Source organism: Coenobita brevimanus, chromosome 94 (assembly GCF_032717465.1).
Source record: "Coenobita brevimanus isolate Jiangsu-jjx chromosome 94, ASM3271746v2, whole genome shotgun sequence".
Lineage (NCBI taxonomy): Eukaryota > Metazoa > Arthropoda > Malacostraca > Decapoda > Coenobitidae > Coenobita > Coenobita brevimanus.
In genome coordinates, this window is record NC_137047.1 from 20,920,554 (window position 1) to 20,939,416 (window position 18,863).

The following is an 18,863-nucleotide window of genomic DNA, read 5'->3' on the forward strand; positions in this document are numbered from 1 at the left end:
AAACTTTCATCAGCTATACTGAACAATGGTCGATAAGTGGGACACATCATGCGGCCCTTCCAAACACCTCTGGGTCTGCTGTACTGTTTTATGGCTATACCAAATAATGGTTGGTAAATCGAGCACATTATGCGGCCCTTCTGAACCACTCTCCACACGTAGGGTGACTCACAACACAGTTGCCAAGGTTGGAGGTGGTTTCTCCCACCTACTTGAGCTATGCTGGAGATATGCTGGCAGGAATAGGCGATGAGCTACTTCTGGTACGCATAGGCAGGACCAGAGTCTGTGGACATACTGAATCACATGTGATCAACCTCAGCATTGCCGCATCTTTCATTGCATTCACACAACTGTGTTCGCATCTCACATCTCTCAAATTTGCCAAATGTTCTTCTACTGTGACTGTGAAGAATAGCTTTTAGTAAGGAATCTCCTGGCACCTCTTCTGAAGGGAAAAGTAGAGGACTCTCTTCACTGCAGTGAAAACGGAAGTGATTGAGGCCCATCACAGAGGCATAAGCGAGCCTACAGCTTTAGTCATGAAGAAGTACCATAAAAAGGATGTGAAATAAGCTACAAAAAGGCAAAAGTATGGGCCACATTAGTGTAAAACTGGTATAGTTTTCACTTTCAGTAACACAGTATGATCCTGTACTCATTTATTTTTCATATCCTTTGACTAATGCAAGACAGCCTTGTTCTAATGCTGTCCGCAACAAGGAGAGGGCCTATAAAAGGTACTAGAGCCAACCCACCCCTGAATCACATCCTTTTTATGTTTCTGCCTGGAATAGTGCTAAGTCTGTTCTTCGCCCTGCTAAAAATAATTTCATCCATACTAAATGCTCTCAACTTTCCAACTCAAATTCTTCCCACTCTTTCTGGCACCTTGCCAAAAACCTTTCTAACAACTTTACCTCATCATCTTTCCCTCCTCTTTTCTACTCTGATGGCTCTGTAGCTATTTCTTTTACTGATAAAGCAGATCTCTTCACTCAGACTTTCTCCTCCAATTCCACCTTAGACAATTCTGGTGCTATTCCTCCATCACTTCCTCCCTCTGACTTTCTCATGGCTGACATTAAAATTTCTTCAGCTGATGTATTTTCTGCCATCACTGGCCTCAATACTACCAAGGCACATGGGCCTGAGGGGGTCCCTCCTGTTGTCCTCAAGAACTATGCTTCTGTACTTACACCCTACCTAGATAAACTCTTTCACCTTTGTCTTTCAACTTCTACCTCTTCTTCTTGCTGGAAGTTTGCTTTCATTCAGCCAGTCCCAGTGAAGGGTGACCATTCCCAACCATCTCACTATCGTCCAATTGCTTTAACAACCTGTGTCTCAAAAGTTTTTGGGTCTATTCTTAATAGAATAATTTTAAAACATCTTTCCTATCACAAGCTTCTTTCTGATCACCAGTATGGGTTCTGTCAGGGACGCTCCACTGGAGATCTTCTCACCTACCTTTCAGACTTCAGTTCATCCTCCTTTCGGGACTTTGGCGAAAGCTTTGCCATCGCACTTGACATCTCAAAGGCTTTTGATCAAGTCTGGCATAAATCTTTAATGTCCAAACTGCCCTCTTACGGTTTCTATCCTTCTATCTGCGCCTTCATCTACAGCAGTGGTTCCCAACCTTTTTTCTTTCTTTTCCCCCTTCAACCAGTTCACCAGTTTGGATTCCCCCCCCCCCAGCTCTCTCTCTCTCTCTCTCTGACTAAAGGCAATCGTAGCAAAAATGTTATATTTTTGTATAGTACTTGAAGAAAAGTCAATCGCCACATTCTATGAGATTTTTTTGCTGTCAGCTAATAGCTAGTAATCTGTATTTCCCTCAATAAATTTCCCCCTGGAATCCTGGAATTTCCCCCAGGGGGAAATTTCCCCCAGGTTGGGAAATGCTGATCTACAGTGCTCGTCAGAAGTATTCAGCGTTGTCCGCCGGGCGCGCAATACTTATGGCCCAAAAAGAATCACCCATTTTTAGGGGTAAGAATTGAGCCACAAGTTTGAGCTCCGAGCATGACGTCACGGTAGCCTGGGGCCTTCTGACGCGCTGGTTGGTTCCCGCCTCAGTCGCCCACGGGCTGCCTGAGAGAGAGGAACTCCGCCGAGTGTCCCTCTCAAATTGCGCCATTTTTTACTGAGTGTCCCGCAGTGTTTTGGCCTTCAAAACTTTGTTATGGCACCTACCCGTGAACTATCGAGTGAAATCATATCCCAGATCATTGCTCTAAAGGAGGCAGGCCACCAGACAAAGGAAATTAGTGAATTGGTTGGTGTGGCACAATCGACAGTGCGTCGTTGGTGTGCGCGGTTTCGGGAGGAAAACAGTGGTGAAGTTCCCACAAAGAAACCGAGGTCTGGTAGGCCTAGGAAAACTTCCCCAAGGTCTGTTAATGTTTTAAAACGTGCAGTGGAGTTTAATCCTCGTGTGAGTGCAAGGAAAATTAAGGAGAGCAACCCAGAAGTGTTTGGTGAGGTGTCAGTGAGAACAGTGTCTCGTAGGGTGTATGAGCTTGGTTACACAAGTCACAGGCCTGTGAAAAAGCCTCTTCTCTCTAGCAGCCAGAGAATTCGTAGGCTTGCCTTTGCTAATAAATATCTAAATTGGGGTGAGGAGCAATGGTTGTCAGTGTTGTGGTCTGATGAGGCAACGTTTAGTGTTACCTGTAACAGAGGAGCATGCAAAGGTAGTGACCCACTTGACCCACGGTATGTAGAAAGCACAGTTAAACATCCTGATTCACTCATAGTATGGGGTTGTTTTTCAGGGAAGGGTTTGGGGAAGCTTGTTGTACTTCCCAAGAACCTCAGAGTGAATCAGGATGTTTACCTGGAGCTTCTGTGTGATCATTTACCAGACTCCTTCGAGCTAACAGGTGCACGAGTGTTTCAGCAGGACGGTGCACCTGCTCACAAGGCCAAATCGGTCACCAATTGGCTTCGTGACTGCGAGGTATCATTCATGACAGACTGGCCAGGAAATAGCCCAGACCTCAACCCGATTGAAAACCTCTGGTACCTCGTAAAGAAGAGTCTCCAAGGGAAGGACGTGAGCTCTCTACCTAAGCTGGAAGCCGCCATTCGTGACTCCTGGGACAAAATACCGCTCCAGCACCTCAGGAGCCTCGCCCTTTCACTTCCAAGACGTCTCAGGTCCGTGAAGAAACATAAAGGCTACCCTACGAAGCACTAAAGGTAAATAAAATGCATTATTTATATGTTTTTTCAATGTTGAAAGGTTTGTTTCTCAGGAGGGACGCAGGGCGCTCCATACTTCTGACGAGCACTGTATAGCTTCCTTTCTAGTCATTCTATAGCCGCTGTTGTAGATGGCCATCGTTCTTCTACATCTAGCAACAGTGGTGTTCCTCTGGGCTCTGTCCTATCACCAACTCTCTTATTTTTATTCATCAATGATCTAAGCTGTACATCTAACCCTATCCACTCGTACACTGATGCTTCCACCCTTCACCTTTCCATTCAGTTCCCACAATGTCCATCTCAGCAGTTACTTCAACAAACAAGGGATGAGGCTATGGCACACCTGATGTCTGACTTGGCTTATATCTCTAACTGGGGTAAAAAATAATCTTGTTGTTTTTAATGCATCAAAGACTCAATTTTTACACCTATCGACCCAACAAAATTTTCCACAGGAGTACCCACTGATGTTTAATAATATCCTGCTCAAGCCTGCCTCATCCTTGAACATGCTTGGGGCTTCATTCACTTGGGATTTACCTTGGAAAGATCATATTACATCTCTGGTAAAATCTGCTTCCAAGAGATTAGGTGTGCTAAGCCGACTCCATACCTTCTTTACCCCTGCACAGCTGTTGACTTTATACACAGGTTTTATTTGCCCCTGTGTAGAGTACAACTCTCACGTGTGTGGAGGCTTCCCACATACAGCTCTTCTCAACAGCGTGGAGTCAAAGGCTTTTCGTTTCATCAACTCTCTTCCTCTTACTGGCTCCCTTCAACCTGTCTCTTAGCCGCACTGTTGCCTCTTTATCTTTTTTCTATCGTTACTTCCATGGTCATTGCTCCTCTAAACTGTTTACTTGCATCCCTCCACCTCTGGCACCCGTCTAGCAACAAACTCTCATCCTTTTTCTGTCCAACTCTCTAATGCAAGAGTTAGCCATTACTCCCAGTCCTTCATTTATGCAGCAGGTCAACTCTGGAACTCTCTCTCTCTGTCTGTATATCCTACTTCCTATGATCTCCAGTCTTTCAAACGCAGTGTGTCCAGGCATCTCGATATGAACATATCTTGAATTTGGCTCACTTGTTTTTTTGTTTTTTTCTTGGAAGGAATTGTTTGTGAGCTCCTAGCCTTTGGTTCCTTCTTACTTGGAAAAAAAAAAAAAAAAAATGTTGGAATTCCCACCTGAGGGGGAGGTGGACCTTAGGTTTTATCAAACTTTTGGCTTTATCAAACTTAGCTTCCTCCCAATCAGTTCATTATAGGGAGGGTACTGTATCAGTTATAGTACTGTACCAATGTTAGTCTCACCAAGGAATCCCATTTGTACATAAACAATTGAAAGTTAATGTTTCATGCTGGCAAAAGTCAGCCTTGTTCATCTGATGGCTACTCACCAAGCTGCAAATCCCACAGCATCCTCGTTAAGTCCCTCCTAACAATGATGTTCCTTCTCTGGGCCTCACTCTACATTTTCATCAGTCTGCATGCATGAGCTCTCCTGTCCATACTAGGACTTTTGCAATATGACCCACTTACTCTCAAACATTTTCTCCAAACACTCAAAGAATATCATCCCACCTGTAATAAACTACTCACCACTACAGAACTGTGCTGGTACAGATACACTATCGAAGAAAAGTCCAGCAGTACATCTGGCAAGGTATTATACAGTACATCCATTGGTGTGGTAGCTTCTTCAGATTGTTACTGCAGGGTTCAGGCCCCTCAATATGGATGGAAGCATAACCAAGTGAAGCTCCTTTGTTCTGTATCTTCTGGCCTAAACAGGATAACACAGATGCCCCACCAGGCAGCATTTCCCATTTCAGGATTCTAAGACAGTCTTGCCATCTTTGACTCTCAGCCAGTAATGGTTAGTAACTTAACAAGTTAATGGGAAATTCTTGATGAATTTTTGACCAAAAAAATGCATTTTTATTTTTTTTCACCCCTAGCTAAGGTACCTAAACTCACCTACAATCAGTAAGAAAACCTGTTTTGGGGGTATTGTTGTGAAAACAGAGTTTAAAGCCCATTTAAATGGCCCACACTGCAACTGATGGGTAAACAAGTCACCTGACCCACGTGGGGAGCATATATTTTGTTGCAGACTGCTTCTAAAAGAATGCTTTTGTTACCTCTCCAGTTTTCTTTGCCTCCTGAGGTTTATTGAAAACATTTGTGTGTCTTGGCCAGAATGACTGAAAACCAACATGTAGATACTTAGCTCATATTTTTACCAGGTATTATGAAGATATTTTGTTTCTTTGGATTACTGGTGTTAAATATATCGTGTTTCTCAGGATTACTCGCGTTAGAAAGATGCCAAAGTGATCAAAAGTACACCAGGCTGCCGCTGAGTGTATGAGGAATGCTATAGCGGCAAAACTCTGTGCAAAAGGAGCTGAAAATAAGCCAATAATGGTCTATACAGGTGAGGGCAGGTAGCTACTCATACTGTGCACTGTGACAATTCTTGGAATAGGATATTCATATTTACTGAGCATTAAATGGTGGAGACGGTCAGTAAATAAGCACGAAGTGGTGTCACTAGGCCCAACAGTTTTAGAGTTACAACTGTTTCTCCTTATTTTAATTTTGCATCAATTTCCCACAAATTACATTTTCAAGCAGTAAATAAAAAATGAAGGCCAATTTTTTTTTTTTTTTTTTGGGGGGGGGGGGGATTTACAAACTTAGGGGAGCATCTTCTTCAGCAGTACAATACAAACTGATTCAATGTGAGAAATAATGGGAAATGAGCAAATTATTTTTTGGTAAATATTTTACACAAGCTATTCAGTGTTTTTAGGAAAAAATTTACCATAATTTTTTTTCCGGATGTCATATATCTTTCATTGATTTGAACTAACTTGTTTTAATAATTGGAAAAAAGGGAAATACAAAGAGAAAAGATTTAGGGATGTTATAGGGCATTATGTTACAAGTTTAAAATGCACACAAAGAATCTCCCCTTAAGGCTGTTGTCCATTACTAGCATCAACCTATTGTAAAACAGCAAAGTAAAATCTCATTTTTCATTTTTTTCATTCATTGCCAGATGCCATGTATCCCAGACAGGGTGGCCAAGGGCTTAGAGTTAATTGTTTTACAGGGAGGGGCACTAATCCTCCACCAACCCCACTTGACGTAGGGATGCCAACAGCATCTGGTGTTCCCCGGCGGTCACCCATCCAAGTACTAACCAGACCCAACGTTGCTTACACACTAGAAATTAACTTGTAAAACTGTTAGAGTTGCGGCCTTAATTTGGACTCTGTATTTGTGATCAAGTTTCCCGACCACAAACAGTAATTATGTATTATACCTGTGACTGAGTTTCATATCTAAGAAGGAATGACTCTGTGGCTACTACCAAGCTTGAAGCCATACATTTATTAAGGCAGGACCTGCATGGGTCAGTGGTAGCCAGCGAATTACTATTACAACCAGCCCAATGCCCTTACCTGCTGTACTGTGCAGTACTTATTCTCCTCCTCTTTCTTCTACTTCATCCACTGTCCTTTTCACTACTCTTATGATCATTTTTATAATGTACTCTTGCAAAAAGACAAAAAAATTTTAATTATCCAATCTGACACCCAGCAGACACTTTTAATCAGTTCAAGAGAGGCCATTCATCACCTGAGTGCTACAAATGTTTTCCACTAATCTTTTCATAAAGACAGAAATATTAACTATTCTTATTTGGCAACTGTTTGATAAGTTATCAGTGGCCACCTGCTGACTAACAGTTACTACTGTACAGTACTGAAACAGTGCTATGCCTGATTATATTGTAACAGACTTACCCACAAGAATAAACTTCATCTGGGGACATCCATCCAACACAGGAAACAAGATCAGCATGCTTGGGTTTATTCAGCAGTGAAGTTTTGAAGCGCATTTTACCAATGTATTACCTGGGGAAAAAAAAAAAAAATAACCTACCATAGATCAAGTTCATCTAGTTATAAGGAACATATATTTACAATTCTGGAAAACTGCATGAAAAAATATTGCATTAAAGTTCATGAAAAAAAAAAAAAAAAAAAAAAAAAAAAAAAAAAAAAAAACTTATAAAGTCCAAAATGGGAAAAAAAAAAAAAAAAAAAAAAAAAAGGAATAAAGTAGGTAACAATAAATCTTCCATAAACCCCCCCCTATTTGTTTTTTCATGAATTTTGGTATACAGTATATTTATGCTACCTGAGATATAATCTATAATAAGCTGTAATACACACATACAGTACATGAAGACATTCATTCTTTAGTGGCAAGATTCAATGTGGATAACAGAGCTACCAATCTTTTCTTGAAAACAACTTACAGTACTGACTATAATCATTCTTTCTCTGCTTCATGTCAGGGTATGTTTGACTGAAGTGGCTGGTTTTGAGTGATAATTGTGGGAAACTATATTTATGCAATATTTAGCACCAAATATAACAATATGGCCATTTAGTTTCAATCAGTGCAACACCTATAAGGCATTCCACAGAAGAAGGAATAACTGACCAAATATTTGGTTTGGAGAAAAATGCATTTAAAGATCTGAAAGTTTATATCTCTGTATCAGAATTCCCTTATTTCCCAGACTGCTTCTATGGAACCCATTTCCTCAGATTAGCTTCCCCCTAAACTTCAGCCTACAACAGTTCAAGTCCAACTGTTACAAATTTATTATGAATGGAGGACACCTATATTCTAGTACAGTATATGGAATTTTGCTATTTAATTTGTTTTACTTCCTTTGTTAGTTTCTGAACAAAAAAGAAAAAAAGAAAATCTATCATTAATCCATCAAAGAATTCATGAAGTATGTGGCCTTCATGGATTTGGAGAAAGCATATGACAGGGTGGATAGACATGGATTGTGGAAAGTATAAAGAATATATGGAGTAGATGAGAAGTTGCTGAATGCTGCGAAGAGTTTGCATGAGGGTGGTAAGGCTGCAGTGCGTGTGGATAATGAACCGAGTGAATTTTCCTATTTGAAGGTTGGGTTGAAACATGGATGTGTCATGTCTCCATGGTTATTCAATCTGTACATGGATGGGGTTAAATAAAAGAGATACAAGGTAGGGCAGTGGATGTTGGAGAGGCCCTAATGAGAAAGGGAAGTGTTTGGAAACTCCATGTGCTCTTGTTTGCAGATGATACTGTATTGTTAAGTGAAGATGAAGGGGAGCTGCAAGGCTTGGTGGATGAGTTAGGAAGAGTGTGTAAGAAAGTTATGGTCTTCAAGAGAAGTGAAGCCAGTGAATGTACAGTGAGGTTGGATGATGAGGAAATGGAAAATGTGAGTATGTTTAAGTACTTGGGTAGTGTGATGAGTAAGGATGGAAGTTTGGAGGGTGAAGTGCTTGATAGGGTACAACAAGGAAGAAAGGTTGCTGGTTCCTTGAAAGCAGTTATAAGAAACAGGGAAGTGAGCATGGAAGTGAAAAAGTTACTACATGACAGTATTGTGATACCAACTCTAACGTATGGAAGTGAAGCTTGGACATTGTTGGAGGGACACAAGTCAAGAGTGAGAGCAGTGGAAATGAAGGAGCATTGTGGTGTGGATGTGGATGTCATAGGAAGCGTTAGGAGAAACACAATGAGGTGGTTTGGCCATGTGGAGAGGATGGAGAGTGAGAGACTGACAAGGAGAGTGTATGTGAGTGAGGTGGAGGGGGATAGAAGGAGGGGGAGGCCAAGGATGAGATGAAGGGATGGAGTGGGGAGGTATATGAGAGAGAAGAGGTGTGAATTGGGAGCAGGGCAGTGAAATGGTGAGGGACAAGGCAAAATGGAGGCGATTTGTTTGTAGCCACCATGCATGGGATTAAGGCGTCTGGCAGTAGATAAACAGATAGAATAGGCTTTCCAAAATTATAACTGGTAAATGTATTTACAATAATGATCTATCTACCTATCTGTCTATCTATTACCAGATGCCTTAATCACATAAGAGGTGGCCACAAACAAATCGCCTCCATGTCGCCCTGTCCAACACCATTTAATTGCCCTCCTCCCAGCTCACCCCCCCCCTCTCATATACCTCTCCACTCCATCCCTCCATCTCATCCTTGCCCTCCCCCTCCCTTTCCCCCCCTTCACCTCACTCACACTCTCCTTATCAGTCTCTCACTCTCCATCCTCTCCACATGACCAAATCACTTCAGTGTATTTCTCCTGATGCTTTCTATCACATCCACATCCACACCGCAACACTCCTTCACTTCCTCATTTGCCAGTCTGTATCTCAATGTAACTCCACATGCTCCTCTCAAATAACTCACATCCACTGCTCTCACTCTTGACTTGAGTCCTTCCAACAAGATCTAAGCTTTATTTCCATATGTTAGGGTTGGTATCAGAATACTGACACGCAAAGACTTTTGTACTTTCAAGCTCAATTCCATGTTCCTTATCAATGCTTTCAGAGAACCAGCAACCTTTCTTCCCTGTTGTATCCTTTCAAGCACTTCACCCTCCATCCTTACTCACCACACTAACCACATACAGTACTTAAATACACTCACATTTTCCATTTTCTCCCCATCCAGCCTCACTTTACATTCAGTGGCTTCATTTCTCTCGAAGACCATAAATTTACTCTTTCCGACATTCACCTTTCGATTCCATTTCTTACACACTCTCCCAAACTCATTCACCAAGCCTTGCAGTTCCCCTTTGTCTTCACTTAACATTACAGTATCATCTGAAAACAATAGTGCAGGGAGTTTCCAAACACTGCCCTCTCTCATTAAGGTCGCTCTAACATCCACTGCCCTACCTTTTACACTACCTCTTTTATAATCTCATCCACATACAGACTGAACAACCATGGAGACATGACACATCCCTGTTTCAATCCAACATTCAAATAAAAAAATTCATTTAGTTCACTATCCACATGCACTGCAGCCTTAGTCCCCTCACACATATTCTTTGTGACATTCAGCAACTTCCCAATTACTCCATATATTCTTAATACCTTCCACATTCCTTGTCCATCCACCCTGTCATATGCTTTCTCCAAGTCCATGAAGGCTGTATACAACTTTTTCCCCTTCTCTGGAAACTTTTCCACTAAAGACCTAAGAATGAATATCTGATCTAGACAATCTTTTCCCTTCCTAAAACCTCTCTGTTCTTCTCCAACTAATTCCTCTGTTATTTCCCCAACTCAGTCAGTAAGTATCCTACCACATACTTTTCCTTTTACACTAATACGACAAATGCCCCTATGATTACCACACACTTCTTTTTCACCTTTTCCTTTGTACAGGGGAATAATTATACATGACTTCCAATCTTCTCGGACTCTACTTTCCTCCCAAGCCAATCTGTACATCTTCAATATCCATTCTACTGTTATTTCTCCTCCATGCCTCAGCATTTCACAACACACTCCATCAATTTCTGGGGCTTTTCCCATTTTGACCTTCATACTTCGACTACCTCCATCCTACTGATTTCTACCTCTCTTCTCACCTCCCTCCTTCTCCTAGCCATTCTCCAGCCACTTACAGTCACATTACTTTCATTCTCAAGGTTCAACAATTCCTTAGAGTGTTCTCTCCATCCCCTCACTTTTTTTTCCCTCTCCACTAGCAATCTACCAGTTTTATCTTTCACTCCCCGACTTACTTCTTTATCACCCTGTCTAACTCTCTTTACCTTTTTTCAGAACATTTTTTTACATTCCCTCCATTTTACACTCAAATTCCTTCCAAATTCCTCATCCACTGTCTTCTTACTGTCTCTTACTAATCTTTTCCCCTCTCTCTTTCTCTTACATATAACTCTCTCTCTCTCTCTTCCGTCCCTAAACTTCCTCCACGGCCCAGTTTCTCATCCACTCACTATATGCTTTCTTCTTTTGCGCCACAGCTTGTCTCAACTCTTCATTCCACCATGCTGTTCCATGCACCCGCTTTCATCTTCTCTTTACCCCACACCACCTCACATGCTGCACAGATTTCTTCTGTGAGTATCTTGGACATACCTTCCATGTCCTCCATCTGCTCCAGATCATATTTACCTAATCACTCCTCCACTTCTCTCTTATATACATATAATGATAATAACTATATTTGTGGTAGGTGGTGGTGACCATCATCCACTCACTTGATGTAGCTATTGCTGCCTACTTCATCCTTCACCTTTATCATTCTTTTTCAGAGTCTGTCCTCCTCTCTCCCTATTTCTCCCTTCATTCCTGTCACTTTTTATTACTCTAATTTTCTTTTCAGGCGGCTTTACATTGATTGAAAGTGTAATGGTTTCCTGTAAGCCAGGAAACCATTTACGACTCTGGGTGGTAACCATATAACCAACCCACAGGTGTTCCCTATGAGTCAACAAGTGGTTTTGTGGAGGATTAGCGCCCCTCCCCATAAAACCACTAACTCAAAGGCAAGTGGCCACGCCTTATGGGATTAATGTGTCTGGCTGTAGATACACAGATAGACAGATAATAACTATTAATAACATGACAAATCGGGGAGGGTATATGGGCAGTGGCGCCCATTTTTGTACATAATCCCTTTGATATAACGCACTTGGCTATGGTACTTTTTGTTATCACTGTGAGATGACATTCTGCACTCCTGCTGTTATAGCATCTTTTTCTGCTCAAAAACATCATTATTGTGCACCTAAGCTGGTGTCTACCAACAATGCTTGTGCAATGTCTGTGGTTTCTGATGGCTCTGAGGGATTCAGAGATGAGGCCCTACTTGATGAATTAATCCCACATGGCTGAGGCCACTAACTTTCCACCCCCTTGCCTCAGGACCCCTTACCTGAAGCCCATCTCAGGTCTCTCTATGGTATGTGTTCCTTCCTAACTGCCCTTTTCATCATTTTCTATTAATCAAACCATGCCTATGTGTGTTTCCGATACTTATCATAACTGTTGGTGTGAATTTAGCAGGTCTAAATTGTCATAAAAAGACAAATTTGAGCTTGCACTTGGGAAGCCTGGCATTAGGCCAAATCCAATAAGTTCTGTGCTTTCAGCATTGCGCAACTCTGTTATCAACTCCATGTTTGGTACCAATTATGTGTCATCATTGTATTGAAAAGTCAAAATCCATACCATTTTGAAAGTCATGAAAGGATAAGACTACTGATAAAAAATACTTGTGGTCTCCCTCCCAAAAAAACATCTTCATCTCAATTTTCCAAAAAACTGCCATTTTGGGAGCATTAGTATAGCTGTTTTTTTGCAAATTAAACACCAAAACTGACAGGCATTAAGGATCCAATGTCATACTCACTGGCCGAGAAGTGCCTCATTGGCTGGAAGGCATTTGCCCAATGGCGTTTCTTCCTTCTCCATGGATGCATTGTCTGTTTGCCCACTTGAATGTAATAGGATCAGTTGCTGGGGGTCCTGACTATGAACTACTGGCCATGCTAAAAGAGTTAATATTCATTTCATCTGGTGCAAAAACATGTGATCTAGGCCAGGGAAATACAGTATGCTGCAACCTGTAGGTTCATTATGCCATTTTGGTTAGTTGGCCTTTTGTCAACGGAAAGCCCCATACAGATCAGTACAGCACTCACCAATGGTGGCCCCTCTCCTTTACCTTCAGATCCTGGGAGATTTCTTACAGGCAAGTAAATCTATCTGGCATTAGCCAAAGTAAAACAGATAATTTGCCCCTTATGGTTTAAGGGTTACTAAGGAGCTATGGTATCTAAGGATTCATGGCGCATTTACTTTACATCTAAAATGTGTAAACTTCTTGGTCCCAGTACAATACCTGATACCATACGAGCATAGGAAATTGGGGTTAAAAAAAAAATGTACCAGTATACAGTATTAAAAACACAAGAAAGGACCAGTGTTCATATCACATATCACACTGCCATATCCCAGATCACACTATGATTAGATGGATGTGTAGTGCATGCTTGAAAGTGAGGCCTAACAGGGGGATAGGATTATGACTGAAAAGCTGAGGAGATGGATGGGACTGGGATATACTGATGTTGTGAAGAGGAGGGATAGATTGCGATGGTTTGGGCATGTAGAAAGGATGGAGGATGACAACCAGGTGCAGAATGAGAGAAATGTGAATGCTGGGGGTAGGCTTGGAGAGGCAGACCAAAAAAGACCTGGGACAAGGTCACAGAGTGTGACCTCAGGGATAAGGGACTGAATAGGGAGGCTGCCAGAAATAAAGCAGTGTGGATAGCCACCATTAGGTGACCAAGGTCAACACATGCAAGCATGTTGGAGCCTTCATAAACAATATGATACAATGCAATACAACACTGCCATCATCCGGTCTCCCATCAAGGCCACTTTCTTCATACCAACAATGTACAATACCTGTGTCTTCCCTGCACTGTATATGTACATCAATGTTATGGTATATATTGTGCAAGTGTAACTATATAGTTTCATGCTTAACTACAATATCAGAACAAACAAATATGACAAATTACTTGTATAGTCAGTAACAAATGTATGTAATGGCAAATATTTTAAGTTTCCTATTTCTTCTCCCCAAGCTTTATCACCTGATCTAAGCTCATAAATTAACCCACATTATTCAGGAGGTTTCCAATGGCAAGTAAACTCAATGGTAATAGCCAAAGTACTGGTAATCCACATAAGATTTCCACAAAGTTAGAGTTAAACTCTATCTATCTATCTATAGCCAGATGCCATTATCCCATACAGTACCAGATGCCATAATCCAATAAGGGCTGGCCGTTTGTCTTTGAGTTAGTTGTTTTATGGAAAGGGACACTAATCCTCCGCCAAACCACTTGCTGACATGTAGGGAACACATGTGCGTTGTAAATGATTTCCAGGTTTACAGGAAACTACTAGGCTTGTCACTCAATGTAAAGCCACCTGAAATGGAAAGAAGAGTAATAAAATGTGACAGGAAAGAAGGGAGAAATAGGAAAAGAGGGCAGACACTGAAAAAGAATGATAAGGTGAAGGAAGAAGTACTGGTAGGTAGCACTAAATCAAGTGAGTGGATGATGATTGCCACCACCTACCACAAAGTAAGGTACCGGTACAATACTTTCTTAACCCTCACATCAAGGGGTCTCTCAGTGAACAAGTAAAACCATGTGGTGTTGTCCATGAGCAAACCATACAAGTCACCACACAAGGCTTAAGTCTTAAATGCTGTTGGTAACCTTTTCCAGAGAAATATAGGTAAATGAGAGTGGTAAAGAGTTTTAACACTGTATCTGCCAAATACAGAAAATCAGTACTGGTACTGTATGAAATAAACTGGACTGAGATGAAAAGCTTCTGGTGAGCCCTAAAAGTCCATTATGGCAATTATCCAAAAATTTCTGATACACAATAAGCCTTGACTCTTAAAGTATATTATACATTAGACTTACAGAAGGTTAGTAAGTACTGGTATCGGTATTATTATGGAAAAAGTCTAGGACAGTTCCCTCGTAGATACTGAAGCGTTCATGACATGAATTAGTTTCACCAGAATGTATTCCATTTAGGACACAGTGGATGTTGCCAAACATAAAAAAAAGAATTCACAATGTACTTCAATAATCTAACTATTCAATTTATTTATTTCTCACTTGAAACATTATCCTTTAATCATATTACAGGATTACCATGTATGCTGTATATTTCAGTTCAAATTTTCTATTCTATTGCCAGACGCCTCAATCCCGTTTGGGGTGGCCACAAACAAATCGCCTCCAAGTCGCCCTGTCCCCCGCCATTTCACTCCCCTGCTCCCAACTCACACCCCCCTCTCTCATATACCTCTCCACCCCATCTCTCCATCTCATCCTCGGCCTCCCCCTCCCTCTTTCCCCCTCCACCTCACTCACATACACTCTCTTCATCAGTCTTTCACCCTCCATCCTCTCCACATGGCCAAACCACCTCAGTGTGTTCCTCATAACGCTTCCTATCACATCCACATCAACACCACAACGCTCCTTTATATCCTCATTCGTCAGCCTGTCTCTCCACGTGACTCCACAAGCTCCTCTTAAATAACTCATTTCCACTGCTCTCACTCTTGACTTGTGTCCTTCCAACAACGTCCAAGCTTCACTTCCATACGTTAGAGTTGGTATCACAATACTGTCATGTAGTAACTTTTTCACTTCCATGCTCACTTCCCTGTTTCTTATCACTGCTTTCAAAGAACCAGCAACCTTTCTTCCCTGCTGTACTCTTTCAAGCACTTCACCCTCCAAACCTCCATCCTTACTCATCACACTACCCAAGTACTTAAACGTACTCACATTTTCCAATTCCTCACCATCCAACCTCGCTGTACATTCACTGACTTCACCTCTCTCAAAGACCATCACTTTACTCTTCCCTACATTCACCTTTAGATTCCGTTTCTTACACACTCTCTCAAACTCATCCACCAAGCCTTGCAGTTCCCCTTCATCCTCACTCAACAACACAGTATCATCTGCAAACAACAGTACAGGGAGTTTCCAAACACTATCCTCTCTCACCAGGGCCACTCCAACATCCACTACCCTACCTTGTACCTCTTTTATTACCCCATCCATGTACAGATTGAACAACCATGGAGACATGACACATCCCTGTTTCAACCCAACTTTCAAAGAGAAAAATTCACTTAGTTCACCATCCACACGAACTGCAGACTTCGCACCATCGTACATACTCTTCACAGCATTCAACAACTTCCCATCTACTCCATATATTCTTAACACTTTCCACAATCCTAGTCTATCCACCCTGTCATATGTTTTCTCCAAATCCATGAAAGCCGCATACAACTTCTTTCCCTTCTCTAGAAACTTTTCCACTAAAGATCTGAGAATGAATTCTGATCTACACAACCTCTTCCCGTCCTAAAGCCTCCCTGTTCTTCTCCAACTAATTTCTCTGTTCTTTCTCTAACTCTGTCAATAAGTATCCTACCATACACTTTTCCTATTATACTAAGAAGACAAATGCCCCTATGATTACTACACACTTCTTTTTCCCCTTTTCCTTTGTACAAGGGAATAATTATACCTGACTTCCAATCCTCCGGGACTCTACCTTCCTCCCAGGCCAATCTGCACATCTTCCACATCCATTCTACTACTATCTCTCCCCCATGCTTCAGCATTTCACCACACACTCCATCAATTATTGGGGCTTTCCCTGATTTAACTTTCTTCATTGCTTCCACAACTTCTATCCTACTGATTTCTTCCTGTCTTCTCACCTCCCTCCTTCTCCCAGCCATTCCCCAGCCACTTATACTCGCATTACTTCCATCCTCCAAATTCAACAATTCCTTAAAGTGTTCTCTCCATCTCCTCACTTTTTCTCCCTTCTCCACTAGTAATCTACCATTGTTATCTTTCACTCCCCTGCTAACTTCACTTCCACCCTGTCTTACTCTTTTCACCTCTTTCCAGAACATTTTCTTACAGTCCCTCCACTTTACACTCAATTCCTTCCAAATTCCTCATCCACTCTCTTCTTACTAATCTTTTCACCTCTCTCTTTCTTTCTACATATAACTCTCTCTTCCGCCTCTCAACTTCTTCCACGTCCCTATTTCTCATCCATTCATTGTATGCTTTCTTCTTCTGTGCCACAGCCCGTTTCACCTCTTCAGTCCACCACGCTGTTCCTTGCACCCCCCTCCGTCTTCTCTTCCTTCCACACACCACATCACATGCTGCACATATTTCTTCTGTAAATATTCTACACACACCTTCCACGTCCCCCATCTGCTCCAATTCATATTTGCCCAATCGTTCCTCCACTTCTCTCTTATACTCTGCCTTTTTCTCATCCTCTTGTAACCTTTCCACTCTCCTTGCAACTACTCCTTCCTCTCGTCTTTCCCTTCTTCTATTCCTCCATCTCACTTGCATCCTAATTCTGGCCACCACCAAGTAGTGGTCAGAAAGTCCACTCCCCCAACCTCTATAAACTCTTGCATCCAATATACATCTTCGCATCCTTTCATCCACACACACATAATCAATCATTGCCTTCCTTTCACTCAGTTCACCATCCACCCTTCTCATCACTCGCCATGTATACCTGTGGATCATTTTATGCCTGAAGAGGGTATTGGCTATCACCAACCCCCTCCCAGCACAAATGTCCACTAACGCACTCCCATTCTCATCTACCTCAGCAGGCACACCCCACTCACCAACTATTCCATCCACCTTCACATTCCCAACTTTACCAGTCATATCACCAATCAAAAACACTCTCTCATTCCTTCCAAACTTTTCCATGCACACTTCTACATTTGTCCAGAACTCTTCTCTCACTCTTCTAGCACGATCTTGCGTTGGTGCATACACACACACAATCACCCACATTTGTATTCCAACTTTCAACTTTACCCACACAATCCTTGATCCAACTGATCCATACTGTCTTATGCTCCTCTTCCATCTTTTACTCACAACTATACATACTCCTTCCTTTGCCCTCTCATTCTCACCTACTCCTGCACATATACCCCATCCATACTCCCATTCTCTCACACTATCTCCTCTCCATTTTGTTTCAGTTATTCCACATACATCCACTTTCGCATCCTCAAGCACCTGGACAATCTCTCTCTCTTTCACCTCATCATTTGCTCCCCTTACATTCCAGGTTCCAATTGCAATGTCCTTTGTCCGGTCCTTGGTCGTCAACGTTTGGTCAGTCCTTGTCCGAGGCTTCTTGTTTGTTTTTTTAGTTAGTTGTTTTCCGGGGAGGGGCACTAACCCTCCGCCAACCCTTTTAGTCGCCTTTTACGACAAGCAGGGATACTGGAGGAGTATTCTTGAAAAACCCCCCTACCCCCAGACATGAACTCCAACACATGTCCCCTCCTTTATACAGTCCCACTGCAGGTGAGTAATTAAAATCTACCAGTAGAGTAACCCTTATGACAGATGTAAATGCATCTCTTTGGAACTCACTTCCCCAGAGTTGTTTCCCCCCAGACTTCAACCTACAGCTGTTCAAGTCTGTTACAGATTTTTTTAGGAATGGAGGACACCAGTACTCTGGGGTGTGAACAATTCTTTTTATTTGGTTTTCCTTCCTCAGTTGTTATTAAAAAGGAAAAAATAAGTTAAAGCTACAGGATACTAGGGCAAGGTTAGACCCAAGGAATTTTGCTCCATGGTGAATTTTTCAAAATATCCACTTTCTGTAGATGTAAAACTTATGAGATTCTGTAATTAATATAGCTTAAACTACACTTTCACAAAGTACTCAACCCATAAATGATAATCTGGTTATTGTATTTTTTTTTTTTATAAAAGAACACAATATTATGCAAAAGGAGAAAACTTTCCTGGACTGTAATTTGTCTAACAATCGTAAACTACAACCAAGAACAGGATCATCAATCAACTACTAACGTATATGACAATACGGTGTGGCAGCTTACCCCTCATCTTTACCGAAGATGACCTAAGAAAAAAAAAAAAAATGCTCTTTAGCAATTCTGAGCTATAAGATATATTTCTTAATGTTCTAATGGTCTACTGGCCCTTGCGGAAATTTTACCTGAACCTCTTCATACAACACAAAATGTACACCTTACTTTCCTCCCGACCAGACAAATCGCCAGCCGCTGTCAAACTCAGACGACGCGGTTGCTGCTCTCAGGAATGTAAA

General features: G+C 41.7%; 1 protein-coding gene across 1 annotated transcript in view; it reads right to left on the minus strand.

Annotated features, from left to right (window-relative positions):
- The window catches only part of Oseg5 (intraflagellar transport protein Oseg5), a 28,852-nt gene extending 21,712 nt beyond the window's left edge, over positions 1-7,140 (minus strand). The window contains exon 1 of the mRNA XM_080282576.1: positions 7,036-7,140. Within this exon, the coding sequence (XP_080138702.1) occupies positions 7,036-7,130 (95 nt within the window). The 5' untranslated portion in view covers positions 7,131-7,140. The remainder of the gene's footprint in view (positions 1-7,035) is intronic.
- Between the last annotated feature and the right edge of the window lie 11,723 nt (positions 7,141-18,863).